Source organism: Pseudophryne corroboree, chromosome 9, assembly GCF_028390025.1.
Source record: "Pseudophryne corroboree isolate aPseCor3 chromosome 9, aPseCor3.hap2, whole genome shotgun sequence".
NCBI classification, from domain to species: domain Eukaryota; kingdom Metazoa; phylum Chordata; class Amphibia; order Anura; family Myobatrachidae; genus Pseudophryne; species Pseudophryne corroboree.
This window is the reverse complement of record NC_086452.1, coordinates 481,970,093-481,995,014: the sequence shown is the minus strand read 5'-3', so window position 1 is coordinate 481,995,014 and position 24,922 is coordinate 481,970,093. Positions and strand designations below refer to the sequence as shown.

Below are 24,922 nucleotides of genomic sequence, written 5' to 3'. Positions count from 1 at the left end.
AGGGTACACGGTGTATGTTATAGGATTAGGGTAGATTAGAAGAGGGTACACGGTGTATGTTATAGGATTGGGGTAGATTAGAAGATGGTACATGGTGTATGTTATAGGATTGGGGTAGATTAGAAGAGGGTACACAGTGTATGTTATAGGATTGGGGTAGATTAGAAGAGGGTGTATATTATAGGATTAGGGTAGATTAAAAGAGGGTACACGGTGTATGTTATAGGATTGGGGTAGATTAGAAGATGGTACATGGTGTATGTTATAGGATTGGGGTAGATTAGAAGAGGGTACACAGTGTATGTTATAGGATTGGGGTAGATTAGAAGAGGGTGTATATTATAGGATTAGGGTAGATTAAAAGAGGGTACACGGTGTATGTTATAGGATTGGGGTAGATTAGAAGATGGTACATGGTGTATGTTATAGGATTGGGGTAGATTAGAAGAGGGTACACGGTGTATGTTATAGGATTGGGGTAGTTTAGAAGAGGGTACATGGTGTATGTTATAGGATTGGGGTAGATTAGAAGAGGGTACACGGTGTATGTTATAGGATTGGGGTAGATTAGAAGATGGTACACGGTGTATGTTACAGGATTGGGGTAGATTAGAAGAGGGTACACAGTGTATGTTACAGGATTGGGGTAGTTTAGAAGAGGGTACACGGTGTATGTTATAGGATTGGGGTAGATTAGAAGAGGGTACACGGTGTATGTTACAGGATTGGGGTAGTTTAGAATAGGGTACACAGTGTATGTTATAGGATTGGGGTAGATTAGAAGAGGGTACACGGTGTATGTTACAGGATTAGGGTAGATTAGAAGAGGGTACACGGTGTATGTTACAGGATTGGGGTAGATTAGAAGAGGGTAAACGGTGTATGTTATAGGATTGGGGTAGATTAGAAGAGGGTACATGGTGTATGTTATAGGATTAGGGTAGATTAGAAGAGGGTACATGGTGTATGTTATAGGATTAGGGTAGATTAGAAGAGGGTACACAGTGTATGTTACAGGATTGGGATAGATTAGAAGAGGGTACATGGTGTATGTTATAGGATTGGGGTAGATTAGAAGAGGGTACATGGTGTATGTTATAGGATTAGGGTAGATTAGAAGAGGGTACACAGTGTATGTTACAGGATTGGGGTAGATTTGAAGAGGGTACACGGTGTATGTTACAGGATTGGGGTAGATTAGAAGAGGGTACATGGTGTATGTTATAGGATTGGGGTAGATTAGAAGAGGGTACACGGTGTATGTTATAGGATTAGGGTAGATTAGAAGAGGGTACACGGTGTATGTTATAGGATTGGGGTAGATTAGAAGAGTATACACTGTGTATGATATAGGATTGGGGTAGATTAGAAGAGGGTACACGGTGTACGTTATAGGATTAGGGTAGATTAGAAGAGGGTACATGGTGTATGTTATAGGATTGGGGTAGATTAGAAGAGGGTACACAGTGTATGTTATAGGATTGGGGTAGTTTAGAAGAGGGTACATGGTGTATGTTATAGGATTAGGGTAGATTAGAAGAGAGGGTACACGGTGTATGTTATAGGATTAGGGTAGATTAGAAAATGGTGCACGGAGTATGTTATAGGATTGGGGTAGATTAGAAGAGGGTACACGGTGTATGTTACAGAATTGGAGTAGTTTAGAAGAGGGTACACGGTGTATGTTATAGGATTGGGGCAGATTAGAAGAGGGTACACGGTGTATGTTATAGGATTAGGGTAGATTAGAAGAGGGTACATGGTGTATGTTATAGGATTGGGGTAGATTAGAAGAGGGTACACGGTGTATGTTATAGGATTGGGGTAGTTTAGAAGAGGGTACATGGTGTATGTTATAGGATTAGGGTAGATTAGAAGAGGGTACATGGTGTACGTTATAGGATTAGGGTAGATTAGAAGATGGTGCACGGAGTATGTTATAGGATTGGGGTAGATTAGAAGAGGGTACACGGTGTATGTTATAGGATTGGGGTAGATTAGAAGAGGGTACACAGTGTATGTTATAGGATTAGGGTAGATTAGAAGAGGGTACACGGTGTATGTTATAGGATTGGGGTAGATTAGAAGATGGTACACGGTGTATGTTACAGGATTGGGGTAGATTAGAAGAGGGTACACGGTGTATGTTATAGGATTGGGGTAGATTAGAAGAGGGTACACGGAGTATGTTATAGGATTGGGGTAGATTAGAAGAGGGTACATGGTGTATGTTATAGGATTGGGGTAGATTAGAAGAGGGTACATGGTGTATGTTATAGGATTGGGGTAGATTAGAAGAGGGTACATGGTGTATGTTATAGGATTGGGGTAGATTAGGAGAGGGTACATGGTGTATGTTATAGGATTGGGGTAGATTAGAAGAGGGTACACGGTGTATGTTATAGGATTGGGGTAGATTAGAAGAGGGTACATGGTGTATGTTACAGGATTGGGTTAGATTAGAAGAGGGTACATGGTGTATGTTATAGGATTGGGGTAGATTAGAAGAGGGTACATGGTGTATGTTATAGGATTGGGGTAGATTAGAAGAGGGTACACAGTGTATGTTACAGGATTGGGGTAGATTAGTAGAGGGTACACGGAGTATGTTATAGGATTGGGGTAGATTAGAAGAGGGTACACAGTGTATGTTACATGATTGGGGTAGATTAGAAGAGGGTACACGGAGTATGTTATAGGATTGGGGTAGATTAGAAGAGGGTACACAGTGTATGTTATAGGATTAGGTTATATTAGAAGAGGGTACACGGTGTATGTTATAGGATTAGGTTATATTAGAAGAGGGTACACGGTGTATGTTATAGGATTGGGGTAGATTAGAAGAGGGTACATGGTGTATGTTACAGGATTGGGTTAGATTAGAAGAGGGTACATGGTGTATGTTATAGGATTGGGGTAGATTAGAAGAGGGTACATGGTGTATGTTATAGGATTGGGGTAGATTAGAAGAGGGTACACAGTGTATGTTACAGGATTGGGGTAGATTAGTAGAGGGTACACGGAGTATGTTATAGGATTGGGGTAGATTAGAAGAGGGTACACGGTGTATGTTACAGGATTGGGGTAGATTAGTAGAGGGTACATGGTGTATGTTACAGGATTGGGGTAGATTAGAAGAAGGTACACGGTGTATGTTATAGGATTGGGGTAGATTAGAAGATGGTACACGGTGTATGTTATAGGATTGGGGTAGATTAGAATATGGTGCTGTGGGGAATGTTTTACACCTCTATCATGCGGGGAGAACGCTTTGCCTCTTTACCCTTCGGCGTTCCCAGCTAGAGCCGCACAGTACATCACCTTAGTGCTGATACGCGGTGTCTCTCCCCGGTTAGCTTCGGTGCGCATGCGTGAGATCTCGTTACTCTCGCACCCGCCGCATCCCCTGGCTGTAGTGTTCGGGTAACGACACCTGCGGCTGTAGATATCTGCGCTATTGACCGTTCATACATTGCCCTGCACGTCGGCGTGCTATATTATATTAATGAATAAAGCGTTTCCATCCCGTGCTTTCCTTGTGGTCACTGACCGCTTCTGTATGTCGCCACCGTCTTTGGGTCCAGGATAGTTTTCCTAGTTTTCGTGCAGTTTTGCTATGTTGCACGATCTGACGTCGAGTTCTGAAAATCCCCATCGCTAATAGAATTCCGCATCTTGCGGGTGCGCACATTGCCGCCATGTTGGAGCTCGGTGATGCGAGTTTGCATTTTCTTACTAGCGTGAAATTGAATTGACCCCCGTGTGAGCATGCGCTCAGTGCTCATGCAGCGTACTGCAGGCCAGTCCTCATGTACCACCGACAGGTCATGTCTTATGGATGTCTTTACAGAGGTAAGATAATCTGTGTTGCTGGGTCAGTAATGACACCACAGAAATCCTCAGTACATGGCCTGTTGGGGGGAGCCTGAGGGCTGCGGCTGTCAGCACGTGGTCACTTACACTACATTATTCTTCCTTACTGCATGTCGGCACTTTCTAGCAGTAATTCAGAGCGTGACTTGTGTTCTGCATGTAGCACTAATGGTTTACCTTCATTATTCTCCATGTCACAGCGATGGACAGAAGATGAGCAAGAGTAAGAAGAATTACCCAGACCCCATGCAAGTCATTCATAACTATGGAGCGGACGCCCTCAGGTGAGATCATGTACAACTGGACAGTCTGCCGGTCATTGTGGATGAATAGATTCCTGCCGTCGTGGCTGGAAGGATGGATGACGGCTGGATGCCTGCGGCGTGGCTGGAAGGATGGTTGACTGCTGGATGCCTGCGGTCGTGGCTGGAAGGATAGATGATGGATGGATGCCTGCGGCGTGGCTGGAAGGATGGATGACGGATGGATGCCTGCGGCGTGGCTGGAAGGGATGGATGACAGATGTATGCCTGCGGTCGTGGCTGGAAGGATGGATGACGGCTGTATGCCTGCGGTCGTGGCTGGAAGCCTGGATGACGGATGGATGCCTGCGGCGTGGCTGGAAGGGATGGATGACGGATGGATGCCTGCGGTCGTGGCTGGAAGCCTGGATGACGGATGGATGCCTGCGGTCGTGGGTGGAAGGATGGATGACGGCTGGATGCCTGCGGTCGTGGCTGGAAGCCTGGATGACGGATGGATGCCTGCGGCGTGGCTGGAAGGGATGGATGACGGATGGATGCCTGCGGTCGTGGCTGGAAGGATAGATGACGGCTGGATGCCTGCGGCGTGGCTGGAAGGATGGATGACTGCTGGATGCCTGCGGTCGTGGCTGGAAGGGATGGATGACGGATGGATGCCTGCGGTCGTGGCTGGAAGGATAGATGACGGCTGGATGCCTGCGGCGTGGCTGGAAGGATGGATGACTGCTGGATGCCTGCGGTCGTGGCTGGAAGGATGGATGACGGCTGGATGCCTGCGGTCGTGGCTGGAAGGATGGATGACGGCTGGATGCTTGCGGTCGTGGCTGGAAGGATGGATGACGGCTGGATGCCTGCGGTCGTGGCTGGAAGGATGGATGACGGCTGGATGCTTGCGGTCGTGGCTGGAAGGATGGATGACGGCTGGATGCCTGCGGTCGTGGCTGGAAGGATGGATGACGGCTGGATGCCTGCGGTCGTGGCTGGAAGGATGGGTGACGGATGGATGCCTGCGGTCGTGGCTGGAAGGATGGATGACGGATGGATGCCTGCGGTCGTGGCTGGAAGGATGGATGACTGATGGATGCCTGCGGTCGTGGCTGGAAGGATGGATGACGGCTGGATGCTTGCGGTCGTGGCTGGAAGGATGGATGACGGCTGGATGCCCTGCGGTCGTGGCTGGAAGGATGGATGACGGCTGGATGCCTGCGGTCGTGGCTGGAAGGATAGATGATGGATGGATGCCTGCGGCGTGGCTGGAAGGATGGATGACGGATGGATGCCTGCTGCGTGGCTGGAAGGGATGGATGACAGATGTATGCCTGCGGTCGTGGCTGGAAGGATGGATGACGGCTGGATGCCTGCGGTCGTGGCTGGAAGCCTGGATGACGGATGGATGCCTGCGGCGTGGCTGGAAGGGATGGATGACGGATGGATGCCTGCGGTCGTGGCTGGAAGCCTGGATGACGGATGGATGCCTGCGGTCGTGGGTGGAAGGATGGATGACGGCTGGATGCCTGCGGTCGTGGCTGGAAGCCTGGATGACGGATGGATGCCTGCGGCGTGGCTGGAAGGGATGGATGACGGATGGATGCCTGCGGTCGTGGCTGGAAGGATAGATGACGGCTGGATGCCTGCGGCGTGGCTGGAAGGATGGATGACTGCTGGATGCCTGCGGTCGTGGCTGGAAGGGATGGATGACAGATGGATGCCTGCGGTCGTGGCTGGAAGGATGGATGACGGCTGGATGCCTGCGGTCGTGGCTGGAAGGATGGATGACGGCTGGATGCCTGCGGTCGTGGGTGGAAGGATGGGTGACGGATGGATGCTTGCGGTCGTGGCTGGAAGGATGGATGACGGCTGGATGCCTGCGGTCGTGGCTGGAAGGATGGATGACGGCTGGATGCCTGCGGTCGTGGGTGGAAGGATGGGTGACGGATGGATGCCTGCGGTCGTGGCTGGAAGGATGGATGACGGCTGGATGCTTGCGGTCGTGGCTGGAAGGATGGATGACGGCTGGATGCCTGCGGTCGTGGCTGGAAGGATGGATGACGGCTGGATGCCTGCGGTCGTGGCTGGAAGGATGGGTGACGGATGGATGCCTGCGGTCGTGGCTGGAAGGATGGATGACTGATGGATGCCTGCGGTCGTGGCTGGAAGGATGGATGACAGCTGGATGCTTGCGGTCGTGGCTGGAAGGATGGATGACGGCTGGATGCCTGCGGTCGTGGCTGGAAGGATGGATGACGGCTGGATGCCTGCGGTCGTTGCTGGAAGGATGGATGATGGCTGGATGCCTGCGGTCGTGGGTGGAAGGATGGATGACGGCTGGATGCCTGCGGTCGTGGCTGGAAGGATGGATGACGGCTGGATGCCTGCGGTCGTGGGTGGAAGGATGGGTGACGGATGGATGCCTGCGGTCGTGGCTGGAAGGATGGATGACTGATGGATGCCTGCGGTCGTGGCTGGAAGGATGGGTGACGGATGGATACCTGCGATCGTGGCTGGAAGGATGGATGACGGATGGAAGCCTGCGGCGTGGGTGGATGTTTGGATGTCTGCGGCCATCAGTGGGGTGGACGTGTGCCTGTGGGTGTAGTGGCTATATAAATGCCTTCTGGTGTGGGTGGGGTGGACGGATGCCTGCTGGCTTGACTGGACGGCTGGGTAAATGCTCTGTGGGTGTAGTTGGCTGGGTGGATGCCTGCGGGAGTGGGTGGGGTGGATGGATCACGTGGGCATGGGTGGACGGCTGGATGCCTGCAGGTGGGGTGGATGGATCACGTGGGCATGGGTGGACGGCTGGATGCCCGCAGGTGGGGTGGATGGATCACGTGGGCATGGGTGGACGGCTGGATGCCCGCAGGTGGGGTGGATGGATCATGTGGACACGGGTGGGTGGCTGGATGCCTGCAGACGTGGGTAGGACGGACTGATGTCTGCGGGTGTGGGTGGATGGACACAGGCCTGAGGACAGATGGATGCCTGCGGGCAGCTGAGTTCCTGGGATGATTTCATACATACTGTGACGTTAGCGCTGTTCCCGTAAGCTGTGTGCGTAATAAAACTGCGGGTTCCTCTCCTGTGCCAGAGGCGTTGCTCTGAGTTACTACAGTGACCTCTCTGCTCACGGCCGTTACTGATCTGCCTTTTGTTTCCAGGTTATATCTGATCAATTCTCCTGTTGTAAGAGCAGAGAATTTGCGCTTTAAAGAAGATGGCGTGCGCGATGTACTGAAAGACGTCTTCTTACCATGGTACAACGCCTTCCGTTTTCTGATGCAGAATTTCTACCGGCTGCACAAGGTACTAGGCCTGAGCTAGTGTGATAGTATTGGTTGTCTCCATACATGAAGACATTGCTCACCGGAGACCCTTCCGTCTGGCATAGAATCAATCAATGGCCACTCTGCGTGTCCGTGGCTCTGGCCTGCTACAGTATGTTGTCGCAGAAAGAACATTGATGTACTATTGTGTGGGAACGCCTAGTACTGTAAATTACTAATGGAGAAGCTTTCCACGTTGCAGCTTGTGTATTAATCATTCACTTTTTACCATATCGAGGAATGAACCAGAATGATGACATACTAGAAATATTTCTATAGGAATAATACATCGTTATGAAAATGAAATATTTGCTGCTGTGAATTATAGGATAGTCCTCAAATTCATATAACAAAATGTATTTTTCATCCACTAGGGGGCACTGGAGTACTCTTGGGATATGGACGGGGCGTTAGCAGGATAGGCATATTTAAATTAGTAACCCTCCACCGCCTCCATACTCCCAATATAAGGTACGCTTGGAGAAATCTCTAAGCTCTACTTTTGTTTTTAGAAGAAGATTTTTTTTTTTTATCCCAGTCCCTGCCCAGCTTCCTGAGAAGCGTGGGTTCGGGATTGTGGGTGTGCTAAGAGCACTTGGTTTGTTGGCGCTCAGGACAGGAGCCCCGCCATAGACTGAATCAGCAGCAGCCGATGTCAGGCTAAGGCTGCAGAAGCTGGACGACGCTTGCTAAAAGAAGCCCTGTCAGAGTCTCCGCATCTCACCTGAGGTAACAGCGGGTGGTTAATGGATAGCAGGGCGGTCAGCGCATGCTGTCACTGCGCCATGTGTGGGTGAGTTGATGTTAGTTAAATGGTCTACCTCACTCCCCAACCCCAGCCGCGGTCAGCAACAGCAGCCGCCGCTAGGTGGCCCACCAGTCACCCCTGTGTCCGGCCACGGTCAGCTCTACATGCTACCGCCCTGCCATGTGTGGGGGAGTTGATGTTAGTTAAATGGTTTACTGCACTCCCCAGCCGCGGTCAGCAACAGCTGCCGCCCCTGTGTCTGGCCACGGTCAGATTTACATGCTGCCGCTGCCCAGCCGGCACTGATCCCCTCTAGCTGGCCACGTACAGCTCCAGCTAACTGCCCGGCACCGCTCCCCAGCTAACTGCCCGACACCGTGTCCCAAGAGTTACTCCCCTGTGCTAGCCGCATACAGCTCCACACGGATGCCTGCTGCCTCTGGTCACCTGTACAGGGGGGGGGGGGAATCGCCGCTGACCTAGATAGTGCTGTTTCCCTACACTGCGGGGAGGGGGAGACAAGCCGGCACTTCCTGCAGCAGCACTATGGCTCACAAACATAGAGGCGGTGGGGGATTATTTTTAAGGTCCCTAGCCAGTGATTCCCCCTCAGATAAGGGAAGATGGCCATGGATTTAGAGAATGGAAATGCTTTATGTTTAACAAAGCAAAGCACATGGCTGGACACCATTTTGTAATCACTTCCTGCTTCTTTCTGCGGGAATCTGGGTCCGTTCTACAACACACGGCCACTGGTGGGCAGGGGTGTTAGTAGGAATTTCAGTAAAGCACTTATTTAACAGTGTGTTCCAGGGTGCAGTGCATTTCTGGCTTATAAACACTTCTGTTAATTTTTTTTTTTACGAAGTCGTAGGACTTGTGTTTCACTGTATACCTTTCTATCTGTGTGCATAATGATTAAAGCTAATGCAAAATCAAAAAAGCAGCTTGTCTGCGATGTTTGTGAGAGTGGGTTACCTGATGGCACTTGCACAGTGTATATTGCAAATACGGATCCAAATACGAACCTCTACCCTGATCCTCCTCAGGCGATGATGGCAGGTGTGATGACTGAGTTAAGTTCAGAGTTGGCCACTGCGCGAAAAGATTGTGAGGCGGCTAGGTCTCATTCTAGGATAATACCGTCTGAGCTGCCAGATTGGGCTCAGGATATGTCAAGGACTTTGCAGAGTCTAAAAAGTCCAGGTATAGCTCAATTCCTACGAGTAGTCATTGCTTGTCTCATAATTTACCTGGTTCAGCAGTGTTGCTTTCTGACGATTCAGTGCCAGACCTTATCTCTCAGGAGGAACAAGAGGAAGGTGAATTGGGCCAGGAGTCAGATAGTGATGATAGCCCGGCCCTTGATAATCTCATCAGGGCAGTACGCCAGGTGCTAAATTTTACTGAGACTGAGGAACCTCTTTCAAATGATGTTTTATTTGCCAAAAAAACAAAGGACAACTGTGTGTTTTTCTTGTTCAGATTCTCTACATAAACAGTTAACGGAAGCATGGAAGAACCAGATAAACTGTTTTCTATGCCTAGGCGGATTATGTCTAACTACCCATTCCCAGAGTCTGACAACTAAATGGGAAATCCACCAACAGTGGATTCCTGAGTTTCAAAACTTTCAAAGAAGTTAACCATTCCAGTCCCAGCTGCAACGTCGCTTAAAGACCCCTCAGAGCGTAAGCTGGAAGCTATGCTAAAGTCAATGTATACAGCAGTAGGGGTGTTGCTTAGACCTGCTTTGGTTGGAATTTGGGTGAACAAGGCTGTAGTTGCATGGGCAACACAGCTCAAGTTAGGCCTGCAGCAAGATGTTCCCTTAGACCAGCTTATGCTTCTTGCTGATCACATTTGTGAATCGACTGAGGAACCACCATACAGAGTAGACGTGGTACAGGACGTGCTTTTCAACAAACCACTAACCGTCGTCAGGACACAGGCTGCTGACAAAGGTACAGCTTCTATGGATGTCAGCCAGGTTACTTCTCGGATTTCAGCCTCACTAGTTACGGCCTGACGGGCATTTTGGCTGCGTTCTTGACAGGCCGAGTCAAAACGAAGAATAGAAGCTTTTCCTTACAATGGCAAAATGTTGTTTGGTCTTGAATTGGACAAATGAAGTTCTCAGGCTATTGGGGGAAAGTCCGTTTTCCTGCCATTGCCCGCACCAGTTCCTAAAAGGAAATACGCTGGACCAGCGTTCAGATCTTTTAGACCTCAGTCCTTTCGAGGCCGTGCTAGAGGAACAACCACACAGAGTAGACGTGGTACAGGACGTGCTTTTCAACAAACCACTAACCACCGTTGGGACGCCAAGACCGCTGACAAGCCAGTGGGATGTCGGGCTTCCAGCCCATCTCGGATCTTCAGTTGTGGGAGCACGCCTTCAGACGTTTCACTAGGCGTGGTTTCAGACATCCACAGATGGGTGGATCCGCAATTTAGTGTTCAAAGGTTACAAAAAAGAGTTCGATTGTCTACCACCAATGCGGTTTTTTAAGACCGGTCTGCCTGTGTCGAGACAAAAAGGCAGTTCTGCAATCCGCGATTCAGTCTTTGCTAGATTCAGCAGTTTTGATTCAGGTTGCAGTTCATCAACAGGGTCAAGGTTATTATTCCAGTCTTTTTGTAGTACCAAAGCCGGATGGCTCTGTCAGACAGATATTGAACCTAAAAGGGCTCAATCAGTACGTCACATCAGATTTAAGATGGAATCCCTGTGGTCGGTGATTGCAATTTTGTAACCGCTGGAATTCATGATTGCGCTGGATCTCAAGGATGCGTACTTGCACATTACAATTTGGCCACCGCATTAGGCGTACTTAAGGTTTGCGGTACAACAAAACCATTATCAATTTCAGGCTCTACCGTTTGGCCTCTCATTAGCGCATCAGGTATTCACAAAGGTGATGTCTGTGATGATGGCTCATCCCAGATCCTTGGGAGTGAAAATAGTTCCATACTTAGACGACCTACTCGTCAAGGCTTCGACTCAACAAATACTCCTTCGACATGCCTTACTGACGTACAATGTACTAGTTCAGCACGGTTGGATTGTCAGCTTCAAGAAATCAAGCCTGGTCCCGTCTCAAAGAATTCAATTCCTAGGAATGATTCTGGATATGGTGGATCAACGAATTTACCAGAACAGAAAGTACAGAGTATTTCGTCATCTGGTGCAGCTGGTGCTCAAACCACGGGCAGTCTCTGTGCATTTGTGCATTCGACTGTTAGGAAAGATGGTGGCGTCTTTCAAAGCACTGCAGTTCAGAAGATTTCACTCGCGTCCATTTAAGCTAGATCTTCTAGCACTGTAGTCAGGCTCTCATCTACAAATTCATCAGATGGTGCGGTTGTCTCCAAGGGCCAGTGTCCCTATTCTGGTGGCTCCACATACACACTCTCACCGCAGGAAAAAGGTTTGGAGTCTGGAATTGTGTAAGACTGACTTCGATTTCAGGGTCTCTGGTCAGCCCGAGAAAGATTACTGTCAATAAATGTTTTGGAACTCCGGGCAATTTACAACGCGCTGTGACAGGCAGTGCACATGCTCCAGTCTCAGACTGTCCAGGTTCAGTCAGACAACGTGACGACAGTCGCATACACCAACAAACAAGGAGGAACTCGAAGTCGCATGGCTATGCGAGAAGTTGCTTGAATCCTGAATTGGGCAGAGCATCACCAAGTGATATTATCAGCAGTGTTCATTCCAGGAGTGGACAACTGGGAGGCAGATTATCTCAGTCATTAGGATTTTCATCCAGGAGAATGGGCGTTACATCCAGAAGTGTTCCAGATGTCTGTCCAGCGGTGGAGTTACCCACAGGGGGATCTAATGGCATCTCGCCAAAATCATCAGACAGTATGTGTCCAGAACAAGAGAACCAGTGGCAGTAGATGCTCTCACAATAGTGTGGCCGTACAGCCTCGTGTATCCATTTCCACCATTTCCGCTGCTTCCTCTGTTGCTAAAGCGGATCAAAAGAGACCACGACCGTTATACTAGAGGCTCCTCATTGGTTTTGGAGAGCGTGGTTCTCGGATCTCCGCGGTCTACTCAGACTAGCTGTGGCTGCTTCCAGTACGTCCAAACCTTCTGCAACAGGGTCCGTTCCTTTACCCCAATTTTAGCGTGGCTGCGTTTGACGGGGTTGATGTTGAAACTGCTCTCTTGAGACGAGAGGGTATTCCGGAGTCTGTTATACCAACCATGTTACGAGCTAGGAAGCCAGTTACGGCAGCTCATTATTACAGAATTTGGCGTGCCTATATAGGTTGGTGTGAAGCTCGGAAGTTTCCGACATCATCTTTCAAGTTATCCCGTCTTTTGCTATTTTTACAGACGGGGTTAGATGGAGGACTGCGTTTATCTACACTAAAGGTGCAGGTATCTGCCTTGTCTATTTACTGTCAATGGCGTTTGGCTCTTTTACCAACAGTTCACGCTTTCCTGCAAGGTGTCCTCAGAGTACAACCTCCATTTATACCACCTACAGCGCCATGGGACTTGAGTCTGGTTTTAGAGTTTTTGCAGTCCATGTTTTGAACCCTTACAACAAGTGTATGTTAAGTTTCTCACTTGGAAAACAGTTTTTCTCTTACGTCCTAGAGGATGCTGGGGACTCCGTAAGGACCATGGGGTATAGACGGGCTCCGCAGGAGATAGGGCACCTAAAAAGAACTTTGACTATGGGTGTGCACTGGCTCCTCCCTCTATGCCCCTTCTCCAGACCTCAGTTAGATTCTGTGCCCAGAGGAGAAAGGGTACAAAGCAGTGAGCTCTCAAGAGTTTGCTGTTTTAAAGAATTTTGTTAGGTTTTTTATTTTCAGGGAGTCCTGTTGGCAACAGGCTCCCTGCATCGTGGGACTGAGGAGAGAGCAGCAGAGCTGGCTTGTCAAGTTGGGCACTGTTTCTAAGGCTACTGGACACCATTAGCTCCAGAGGGAGTCGGAACACAGGTCTCACCTGGGGTTCGTCCCGGAGCCGCGCCGCCGTCCTCACAGATGCCGAAGATAGAAGCCGGGTGAGTATGAGAAGGCAAAGAAGACATCAGGCGGCAGAAGACATCAGATCTTCATGAGGTAAGCGCGCAGCGGTAAGCTGCGTGCCATTGCTCCCAGTCACACACACACAGACATACACACACACAAGAGGCACTGAAGGGTGCAGGGGGGGGCTCCCTGGGCAGCAATAAACCTCAATTTGGGCATAAATATGTTGGACAGTAAATCCACGGACCCCCGCCATTTTCTTACAATATCATGAGGGGACCGAAGCCCGCCGTCGGGTGGGCGGGGCTTGATCCTCGGCACTAACCAGCGCCATTTTCTCCACAGAGGCTGCATGAGGAAACGCTGGCTCCCTGTTCTCTCCCCTGCTGAGCTTCACAGGCTGGAAAAAAGAGGAGGGGGTCACATTAGCGACGCAGTGAGTGGAGATTAACATTATAAATATATAAAAGCGCTATCTGGTCATATAGTCCAGTGTTTGGGCGCTGGGTGTGTGCTGGCATTCTCTCTCTCTGTCTCCCCTAAGGGCCTGGTTGGGGTTTTGTCCCCTTATAGGTAACCCCCTGTGTGTGTGAGGTGTCGGTAAGTGTGTGTCGACATGTCTGAAGCGGAAGGCTTCTCCAAGGAGGAGGTGGAGCAGATGAGTGGTGTCCCCGTCGTTGGTGCAGACTCAGGATTGGATGAGCATGTAGCATAGGTTAAATGCAAGTGTGACATCTTTACATGAAAGGCTTGATAAGGCTGAATTAAGGGGAACATCAGGGGTCAATCCTCGGATTGGACCGATTCACAGGGCCCGTCGGGGTCTCAAAAAGTCCCTTAACACAAGACACTACTACAGACACTGATTCCAGTGTCAACTATGACGAAGTAAAATTGCACCCTAGGGTGACTAAAACCATTCAGTGTATGATTGTGGCTATTAGGGATGTCTTGCATATTGAGGATGAACCCTCGGTCCCCGACACAAGGGTATACATGTTTAAGGAAAAGAAACAGATTATTAATTTTCCCACATCTCATGAATTAAATGAATTCTTTATAAAAGCTTGGGAGACTCCGGAGAAGAGGCGCAGATCCCCAAAAGAATTTATATGGCATACCCCTTCCCTAAACAGGACAGGGAGATTTGGGAATCACCTCCCACTGTGGACAAGGCCCTGACGCGCTTGTCCAAGAAGGTGGCGCTACCGTCTCCAGACACAGCTGCCCTTAAGGACCCTGCAGATCGCAGGCAAGAAATTACCTTAAAGTGTATTTATTCTCATAGGGGTGCTGTACTACGACCGACGATTGCATCGGCATGGGTGTGTAGCGCAGTTGCAGCTTGGGCAGATGAGCTGACAGATAATTTTGAAAATATGGATAAGGATACTATATTCTTAACGCTAGCCCATATAAAAGACAGTCTTATTTATGAGGGATGCTCAAAGAGACATTGGATTGCTGGCTTCTAGGGTCAATGCCATGTCTGTCTCAGCGAGAAGATCCTTATGGACTCGCCAATGGACGGGTGATGCGGATTCCAAAAAACATATGGAAGTACTACCCTATAAGGGTGATGTATTGTTTGGGGATGGGCTGACGGACCTGGTTTCCACAGCTACAGCAGGTAAATCAAATTTTTTACCATATATTCCCCAACAGCAAAAGAAAATGCCACCCTATCAGATGCAGTCCTTTCGGTCGCACAAGTCCAGAAGAGGTCGGGGATCCTCCTTCCTTGCCAGAGGTAAGGGCAGAGGCAAAAGAGCACCTGCTTCGGCAGGCGCCCAGGAACAAAAGTCCTCCCCGGCTACTCCAAAACCCACAGCATGACGCCAGGACTCCCCTGAGGGAGCATCGGTGGGCGCACGTCTTTGACTTTTCAGCCAGGTCTGGGTCAGCTCAGACCTGAATCCCTGGGTGTTAGAAATAGTTTCCCAGGGTTACAAACTGGAATTCGAAGAGGTGCCCCCGCGCCGATTTTTCAAGTCGGCCCTACCAGTTTCCACGTCGGAACGGGATGTAGTGTTAGCTGCAATTCAAACGCTGTGTATACAGCAAGTGATAATCAGGGTTCCCTCTTTGTGGTCCCGAAACCGGACGGTTCGGTCAGACGTATCTTGAATCTGAAATCCCTAAACCTGTACATAAAAAGATTCAAATTCAAAATGGAATCGCTCGGAGCGATAATAGCCAACATGGAGGAGGGGGAGTTTATGGTGTCTCTGGACATAAAGGATGCGTACCTTCATGTCCCCATATATCCCCCCCCATCAAGAATTCCTGAGATTCGCTGTACAGGATTGTCATTACCAATTTAAGACGTTGCCGTTTGGACTTTCCACGGCCCCGAGGATTTTCACCAAGATAATGGCGGAAATGATGGTGGTCCTGCGCAAGCATGGAGTCACAATTATCCCATACTTGGACGATCTCCTGATAAAAGCGAGATCAAGGGAGAAATTGCTGAGCAGTGTGGCGCTCTCTCTGAGAGTGCTCCAGCAACACGGTTGGATTCTAAATCTACCGAAGTCACAGTTGATTCCGACAACTCGATTACCGTTCCTAGGTATGATACTGGATACGGAACAAATTAAGGTCTTCCTTCCAATGGAGAAAGCCCAGGACATCCAGAACATGGTCAGAGACCTGCTGAAACCGAAAAGGGTGTCTGTTCACCAGTGCACTCGAGTTCTGGGAAAGATGGTGGCGGCCTACGAGACCATTCCATTCGGAAGGTTCCATGCAAGGACTTTTCAATGGGACCTTCTGGACAAGTGGTCCGGGTCCCGTCTACACTTGCATCGAAAAATTACTCTGTCCCCAGGGGCCAGGGTGTCTCTCCTGTGGTGGTTGCAAAGTGCTCACCTACTGGAGGGTCGCAGATTCGGAATTCAGGATTGGATCCTGGTTACCACGGACGCGAGCCTCTGGGGATGGGGAGCAGTCACACAAGGAAGAAAGTTTCAGGGACTTTGGTCAGACCAGGAGTCATGTCTACACATCAATGTGTTGGAACTCAGGGCCATATACAACGGCCTTCGATAAGCGGAGAGTCTTCTTCGAAACCTACCGGTTCTGATTCAGTCAGACAATGTCACAGCAGTGGCTCATGTGAACCGCCAAGGCGGGACAAAAAACAGAGTCGCGATGGCGGAAGCCACCAGGATTCTTCGCTGGGCGGAAAATCACGTGAGCGCTCTGTCGGCTGTCTTCATTCCGGGAGTGGACAACTGGGAAGCAGACTTCCTCAGCAGACACTATCTCCATCCAGGAGAGTGGGGACTTCATCAAGAAGTCTTTGCAGACATAATACGTCTTTGGGGAACTCCTCAAATAGACATGATGGCATCAAGACTCAACAAAAAACTTCGGAGGTATTGTGCCAGGTCTCTGGACCCTCAGGCAGTAGCAGTAGACGCTCTGATAACACCGTGGGTGTTCAAATTGGTCTATGTGTTTCCTCCTCTTCCTCTCATCACAAAAGTGTTGAGGATCATAAAACGAAAAAGAGTACAGACAATACTCATTGTCCCAGACTGGCCTCGAAGGGCCTGGTACTCAGATCTACAAGAGATGCTCACAGGAGATCCCTGGCCTCTTCCGCTGAGGGAAGACCTGTTGCAACAGGGGCCCTGTGTATTTCAAGACTTACCGTGGTTACGTTTGACGGCATGGCGGTTGAACGCCGAATCCTAGCAAAAAAGGGGATTCTGGAAGAGGCCATCCCTACTTTAATAAAGGCTAGGAAGGAGGTGACGGTTAAGCATTATCACCGTATCTGGCAAAAGTATGTGTCTTGGTGTGAAACCAAGAATGCACCTACGGAAGATTTTCATCTGGGTCGTTTTCTCCACTTCCTACAAACAGGAGTGGATATGGGCCTGAAATTAGGCTCTGTTAAGGTTCAGATTTCGGCCCTCTCGATTTTCTTTCAGAAGGAATTGGCTTCTTTTCCAGAAGTCCAGACGTTTGTGAAGGGAGTGCTGCACATCAAGCCCCCTTTTGTGCCTCCAGTGGCACCATGGGACCTCAACGTGGTGTTGCAGTTCCTGAAATCACACTGGTTTGAACTGCTTAACAAGGTTGAGTTGAAATTTCTTACTTGGAAGGTGGTCATGTTGTTGGCATCGGCAAGGCGAGTATCAGAATTGGCTGCTTTGTCACACAAAAGCCCCTACTTGATTTTTCATGTGGATCGAGCTGAATTGAGGACACGTCCACAATTTTTACCTAAGGTGGTTTCTTCGTTCCATGTGAATCAACCTATTGTGGTGCCTGTGGCTACAAGTTACCTGGAGGATTCCAGATCCCTGGACGTAGTCAGGGCCTTAAAGAATTATGTAGCCAGGACGGCTAGAATTAGGAAAACAGAGGCCCTGTTTGTCCTGTATGCGGCCAAGAAGATTGGCGCACCTGCTTCGAAGCAGACTATTGCTCGCTGGATCTGTAATACGATTCAGCAGGCTCACTCTACGGCTGGATTGCCGGTACCAAATTCGGTTAAGGCCCATTCCACTAGGAAGGTGGGCTCTTCTTGGGCGGCTGCCCGAGGCGTCTCGGCATTACAACTTTGCCGAGCGGCGACTTGGTCGGGGTCAAACACTTTTTCTAAATTCTACAAGTTTGATACCCTGGCTGATGAGGACCTAGCGTTTGCTCAGTTGGTGCTGCAGAGTCATACGCACTCTCCCGCCCGATTGGATGCTTTGGTATAAACCCCATGGTCCTTATGGAGTCCCCAGCATCCTCTAGGACGTAAGAGAAAATAAGATTTTAAACTTACCGGTAAATCTATTTCTCCTAGTCCGTAGAGGATGCTGGGCGCCCGTCCCAGTGCGGAAACTCTGCCAGACTTGTATATAGTTGTTGATTACATAAGGGTTATGTTACAGTTGGAATCGGTCTTGGACCCTTGCTGTTATTGTTCATACGGTTAACTGGTTTTGTATGATCCAGGTTACGTGGTATGCTTGGTGTGGGCTGGTATGAATCTTGCCCTTGGATTTCCAAATCCTGCCTTGTAGTGTCCATCTCCTCTGGGCACAGTTCTCTAACTGAGGTCTGGAGGAGGGGCATAGAGGGAGGAGCCAGTGCACACCCATAGTCAAAGTTCTTTTAGGTGCCCTATCTCCTGCGGAGCTCGTCTATACCCCATGGTCCTTACGGAATCCCCAGCATCCTCTACGGACTAGGAGAAATAGATTTACCGGTAGGTTTAAAATCTTATTTTCTGCTAGCCTTAGCTTCAGCAAGGCGTGTTCAGAATTGGGTGTGTTGTCATGCAAGCCACCGTATCTGGTGTTTCATGACCGAGCGGAACTTCGGACAAATCCCGCTTTTCTACCAAAGGTAGTATCTTCTTTTCACATCCACCAATCGTAGTTCCTGTTTTATCAGAAGATTCAGGAACTCCAGCTACTTTGGATGTGGTACGCGCAGTATGTATTTTATGTAGCCCCGAACATCAACAGTACGTAAAACGGATACATTGTGTGTTCTCTATGATGCAGTCAAGATAGGTTGGCCAGCTTCCAAGCAGACCTTATCCAGATGGATTAAGCTGACCATACGTCAGGCTTGCCTTCATGCTAGGCTACAACTGCCTACATCAGTTTCAGCTCATTCCACACGTTCTGTGGGAATGTCATGGGCGGCAGGTCGTGGAGCGTCTATGACGCAGCTTTGCCGTGTGGCTACTTGGTCATCTGCGCTTTTACAAGTTTGATACGTTTGCGGCATCCGCTTTAGCCATCTAGTGTTACAGGTGCCAAACAGCACTCCCGCCCAAGGGGGAAACTTTGGTACGTCCCTAGAGTACTCCAGTGACCCCTAGTGCATGAAAAAGAAAATAGGATTTCTCTTATGTCCTAGAGGATACTGGGGTCCACATTAGTACCATGGGGTATAGACTGGTCCACTAGGAGCCATGGACACTTTAAGAGTTTGAGAGTGTGGGTTGGCTCCTCCCTCTATGCCCCTCCTACCAGACTCAGTCTAGAAACTGTGCCCAGAGGTAGGGAAGCTCCTGAAGAGTTTTCTGCATTTTATCTGTTTGTTGTTTTCAGGCAGGTCTGACTGGCAACAGCCTGCCTGCTTCATGGGACTTTGGGGGGGAAACGGCCCAACCTCCTCCAGGGTTAAAGGTCCCGTTCCCTGCTTCAGGACACTGAGCTCCTGAGGGTCCTATTCGCAAGCCCCACCAAGGCGAGCGTACAGACCCGCAGCACGCCGCCACCCCTAGCAGAGCCAGATGTAAGAAGAGTGGTGACTAGGTGGCCGGTGTCCTGGTTAGCGGGTCGCCAGCTGTAATGGCGGCACAAGGGGTAGGAGCGCAGCGCTGAGAAGCAGGTTGCGGCTCCAGCCTTCAGAGGCACTGTGTGACCGCTGTGAGGGACAAATTGAAGCCACAACACACACATACCCACACTGGCAGCAATTCTACAGGGGTTTCAACCCACTGTAGAATAGACATTACCTCAGCCAGTATAACAAAAACGGGAAGACCGCGCGCCATTAAGGGGGTGGGGCTTCACTATGAGTGGATCCAGCAGCTCACCAGCGCCATTTTCCCTCTGCAGCTGAACACAGACTGGCAGGGAAACGCTGCCCCTCCACAAGGACTCCAGAGCACCTCAGCGGTACCAGGGGGTCATAGCAAGGGGTAAGGGAGCAATATTTGATATACTAAACCCTATTTAGGCTACTTAGTTTGCGACCCAGCTGAACTTGTACTTTAGCTGTAGGGGCGCTGTGTGGCTGGCTCCATTATACTCTGTGTCTCCCTAGAGGGCTCTGTGTGGATTAACACTGTTTTACCTTATTTTCCTGTGTGTGTGTGTGTGTGTGTGTGTGTGTGTGTGTGTGTGTGTGTTTTCTTTCACATGTACTATGTCAAAGGAGTGTGTATCATGCACAGCAGAGTGGGGATCACTGCAGTGTACTCAGGATAGTACACATTCTCAGGCCGGTGGATCTGAACCAGTATGGTTAGATTCATTAAAAGGGATGATTTCAAATAAATTATCCCAAAATGAGAAGAAGACGCAATAATTAAGGCAATCTGTTGATGACCTGATGAATAGAGATTCAGTGGTGATTCCAGCGTCTCAGACCCCTGGCAATTGTCCACAGAAGCGTACCCTGGCCCGAATCATGCAGGCTGATACCGATGATGATGTATCAGACCCAGAGGAGGGTGAGGTGGACTCGGGAGGGGGGGATGCAGCTTTGTCACAGGGAATACAGGCCCTGATAGAAGCTATTAGAGATGACCTGCACATCCCTGATAAGGTATCAGAGGAACGAGGAGGAATCTTGTTTTAATGTGAAAAAGAAATCCTCAGCTACTTTCCCTGCATCTAAGGAATTAAATTCCGTATTTGAAGCAACTTTGGTAAATCCTGACAAGAAGTTTCAGTCCCAAAACGGTTACTTACATCCTTCCTGTTTCCTCAGGATGTTGGGAAAAAATGGGAAAACCCACCTGTAGTTGACGCATCTGTTTCTAGGCTGTCTCGTAAGATAGTTTTACTTGTTCCTGGGGCAGCTTCCTTGAAGGATGCTGCAGACCGCAAGATTGAGACCACTCTCAAATCTCTGTACACAGCTGCGGGGGGTGGCCCAGAGACCCACTATAGCTTGTGCATGGATCTCTAGGGCCATTGTAAAATGGTCAGGTAATCTAATTGACGGGTTAGATTTCTTATCCAGGGGGGAGATAATTTTACTCCTACAGCATATTCAGGATTCTGCTAACCTTATGGTGGAGGCCATAAAGGAAATTGGTATACTCAATGCACGCACCACTGCAATGGCAGTGTCCGCACGCAGGGGCTTGTGGCTACGCCAGTGGACTGCAGATGCGGATTCCAGGAAAGGTGTGGAAAGCCTGCCATTCACAGGTGAAGCCCTTTTTTGGAGATGAACTGGATACGTGGATATCCAAGGCTACGGCTGGTAAGTCTACATACCTTCCTTCCGATGCTCCCCCAGCTAGAAAATCCTACACTGCTCCAACTCTGCAGTTCTTTCAGACAGCAAAGTTTAAAAACAAAACCAAATGTTCTTCTACGGCCTTCAAAGGCAAAAGAGGTAAATCCAGAAAACAAGCAACTGCTGGTTCACAGGAACAGAACCCCGGTTCTGCTTCCTCTAAGCCTTCAGCATGACTGTGGACCGCACTGCTTGGAAGACAGGCAGGTGGGAGCCCGTTTGAGATTCTTCAGTCACATATGGGCAACGTTATGCCAGGATCCCTGGGTCAAATATCTTATAGCCCATGGCTACAGACTGGAGTTTCAGGAACTCCCACCTCACAGATTCTTCAAATCAGGCTTACCAGCTTCTCAAGAAGCAAGTATGACTTTACAGGAAGCAATTCAGAAACTGGTACGGACTCAGGTCATTGTTCCAGTTCTACTTCAACTGCAAAACCAGGGTTATTATTCCAACCTGTTTGTAGTTCCGAAACCGGATAGTTCCGTCAGGCCCATTTTAAATCTGAAGTCGCTGAACCCGTACTTGCGGTGTTCAAGATGGTGTCTCTGAGAGCGATGATCTCAGGTTTGGAGGAGGGGGAATTCTTGGTGTTTCTGGATATCAAGGATGCGTACCTTCATATTCCGATTTGGCCGCCTCATCAGGCTTATCTAAGGTTTGCATTACAGGACTGTCACTACCAGTTCCAGGCCCTGCCATTTGGCCTCTCTACAGCACCGAGGGTGTTCACCAAGGTAATGGCAGGGATGATGTTTCTCCTCCGCAAACAGTTAGTGAACATAATACCGTACCTGGACGATCTACTACTAAAAGCACCATCCAGTGAGAGGTTGTTAGTGAACATTGCCCTCTCAACCCGACTACTCCAGGATCACGGGTGGATTTTGAACCAACCAAAATCTCATCTGTAACCAACACGGAGGCTTCCGTTCCTGGGTATGATATTGGATACGGAGGCGCAGAAGGTATTCCTTCTGTTGGAAAAAGCATTAGTGATCCAGTCAATTGTGCGGGATGTTCTAAGACAAACCCGGATATCGGTGCATCTATGAATTTGCCTTCTGGGAAAGATGGTAGCCACTTACGAGGCGCTGCAGTACGGAAGGTTTCACGCAAGGCCCTTCCAGCTGGATCTGTTGGACAAATGGTGAGGATCCGTCTGTTGCCAAAAGGCAGGATTTTTCTTCTGTGGTGGCTTCAGACTGCTCACCTGACCGAGGGCCGAAGGTTCGGGATTCAAAATTGGATCTGCAAGCCTAAGAGGTTGGGGAGCGGTCACCCAGCGGGAACAGTTCCAAGGAAAATGGTCAAGTCAGGAAGCCATTCTTCCAATCAACATTCTGGAACTAAGGGCCATATAAAACGCCCTTCTACAGGCATCGCATCTTTAAGATCAAGCCATTCTGGTTCAGTCGGACAATGTGACGGCGGTAACGTACATAAACCGACAAGGCGGAACGAAGAGCAGGGCAGCAATGTCAGGTAACAAGGATTCTTCTCAGGGCAGAAAGACACGCTGTGGCGTTGTCCGCGATCTTCATTCCGGGAGTAGACAACTGGGAAGCAGACTTCCTCAGCAGATATGACCTCCACCCAGGAGAGAGGGGCCTTCACCCGGAGGTGTTCGGGTGCTTGACAAGTCGGTGGGCAATGCCACAAATCGACATGATGGCCTCTCGTCTCAACAAGAAGCTCAAGTAATATTGTTCCAGGTCGAGGGACCAGCAAGCAGTGGCGGTGGACGCTCTGGTGACTATCGGTCTACCAGATTGACTACATGTTTTCACCACTCTCATTGATCCCAAAGATTCTCAAAAGAATAAAAAGTTTAAAAGTTTCAAGCAATTCTCATTGCTCTGGACTGGCCAAGAAGGGCCTGGTATGCGGATCTACTGGAGATGCTCCTAGAGGACCTGTGTCCGCTACCTCTTCGCGAGGACCTTCTCCAACAGGGGCCGCTCGTCTATCAAGATTTACTACGGCTACGTTTGACGGCGGATCCCGGATAGGGTTATTCCAACCCTGATCCAAAGCCAGAAAGGGGGTAACGTCTAAACATTACCACCGTATTTGGAAAAAATACGTCTATTGGTGTGAGTACAGGAAATTTCCTGCGGTGGATTTTCAACTGGGACGTTTTCTCCTTTTTCTGCAGTCAAGTGTGGATGTGGGCCTACGTTTGGGCTCCATAAAAGTCCAGATTTCGACCTTATCCATTTTCTTCCAGAAACAATTGGCTTCTCTCCCTGAGGTTCAGACATTTTTTAAGGGTGTTCTGCACATCCAACCTCCCTTTGTGCCTCCTACGGCACTTTGTACGTGATGTTGCAGTTCTGCAATTGGAATGGTTTGAGCCTTTACAGGACGTAGACGTCAAGTTTCTTACGTGGAAGGCTGTCACGCTGTTGGCCTTGGCTTCTGCGAGGAGTGTCGGAGCTGGGGGCATTGTCTCACAAAAGCCCCTATTTGATTTTTCATGAAGATAGGGCTGAACTCAGAACTCGTCAGCAATTTCTTCCAAAGGTGGTGTCTGCGTTTCATATCAAACAACCTATTGTGGTTCCGGTGCTTTCTGACACCTCTGCTACTTCAAAGTCCTTGGATGTTGTGAGGGCTTTGAAGATCTATGTGAAGCGGACAGCTCATCACACAAAATCTGACTCACTGTTTGTTCTCTATGATCCCAATATAATTGGGTGTCCTGCTTCAAAGCAGTCCATTGCACTCTGGATCAGACTTACTGTACAGCATGCTTATTCCACTGCAGTTTTCCCATGTACAAAATCTGTACAGGCCAACTCTACTAGATCGGTGGGTTCTTCCTAGGCGGCTGCCCGGGGTGTCTCGGCTTTACAGCTCTGCCGAGCAGCTACTTGGCCAGGTTCGAACGCATTTGCTAAGTTCTACAAGTTCGATACTTTGGCCTCTGAGGACCTTCAGTTTGGTCAATCAGTTCTGCAGGAGTCTCCGCGCTCTCCCTCCCGTACTGGAAGCTTTGTTACATTCCCATGGTACTAATGTGGACCCCAGTATCCTCTAGGATGCAAGAGAAAATAGGATTTTAATTACCTACCGGTAAATCCTTTTTTCATAGTCCGTAGAGGATGCTGGACGCCCGCCCAGTGCTAAGTTTTCCTGCTTTGTTACTTGTTGAAGTATTGTTGGTTGCTGTTCCTGGTTTAATGTTTGGTTAGCTTGGCTTTCATCTTGTTCTGTGTGCTGGTTCGGAATCTCACAACTATCCTTTATATCCTTCTCTCAAAGTATGTCCGGTAGGTAATTTAAAATCCTATTTTTGGTACTTACCAGATAAAAACTTTTCCTTGAATCCACAGGGGGCACTGGACGCCCGCCCAGAGCAGTTTCACCTGGTTTGTGGTAAGTTCAGTAAATCTTATGGAACACATTATCATCAGCTGTTTGAATGTTACGGTGATTATCTGTTGTCGTGTCCATTTTCTAGTTGTCCATTGTGTTATAATGTTATATGTAATTCTCTATTGTTCATCCTCTCTTTCGCTCCTGTTCTGCTCGGTAAAAAACACTGATGCATCTTGGGAGTATGGAGGGGGTGGAGAGTTACTAATTTAAATATTTATGTGTGCCTGTCCCTGCTAACGCCCCGTCCATATCCCAAGAGTACTCCAGTGCCCCCTGTGGATTCAAAGAAAAGGATTTATCTGGTAAATACCAAAATCTACTAATCT

The 24,922-nt window shown here is 49.1% G+C and overlaps 1 protein-coding gene across 1 annotated transcript in view; it reads left to right on the top strand.

Moving 5' to 3' along the window:
- The window catches only part of IARS1 (isoleucyl-tRNA synthetase 1), a 513,623-nt gene that overhangs the window by 306,220 nt on the left and 182,481 nt on the right, over positions 1 to 24,922 (top strand). The window contains exons 17-18 of the mRNA XM_063941580.1: positions 4,074 to 4,157; positions 7,295 to 7,439. Coding sequence (XP_063797650.1) covers positions 4,074 to 4,157; positions 7,295 to 7,439 — 229 coding nt within the window. The remainder of the gene's footprint in view (positions 1 to 4,073; positions 4,158 to 7,294; positions 7,440 to 24,922) is intronic.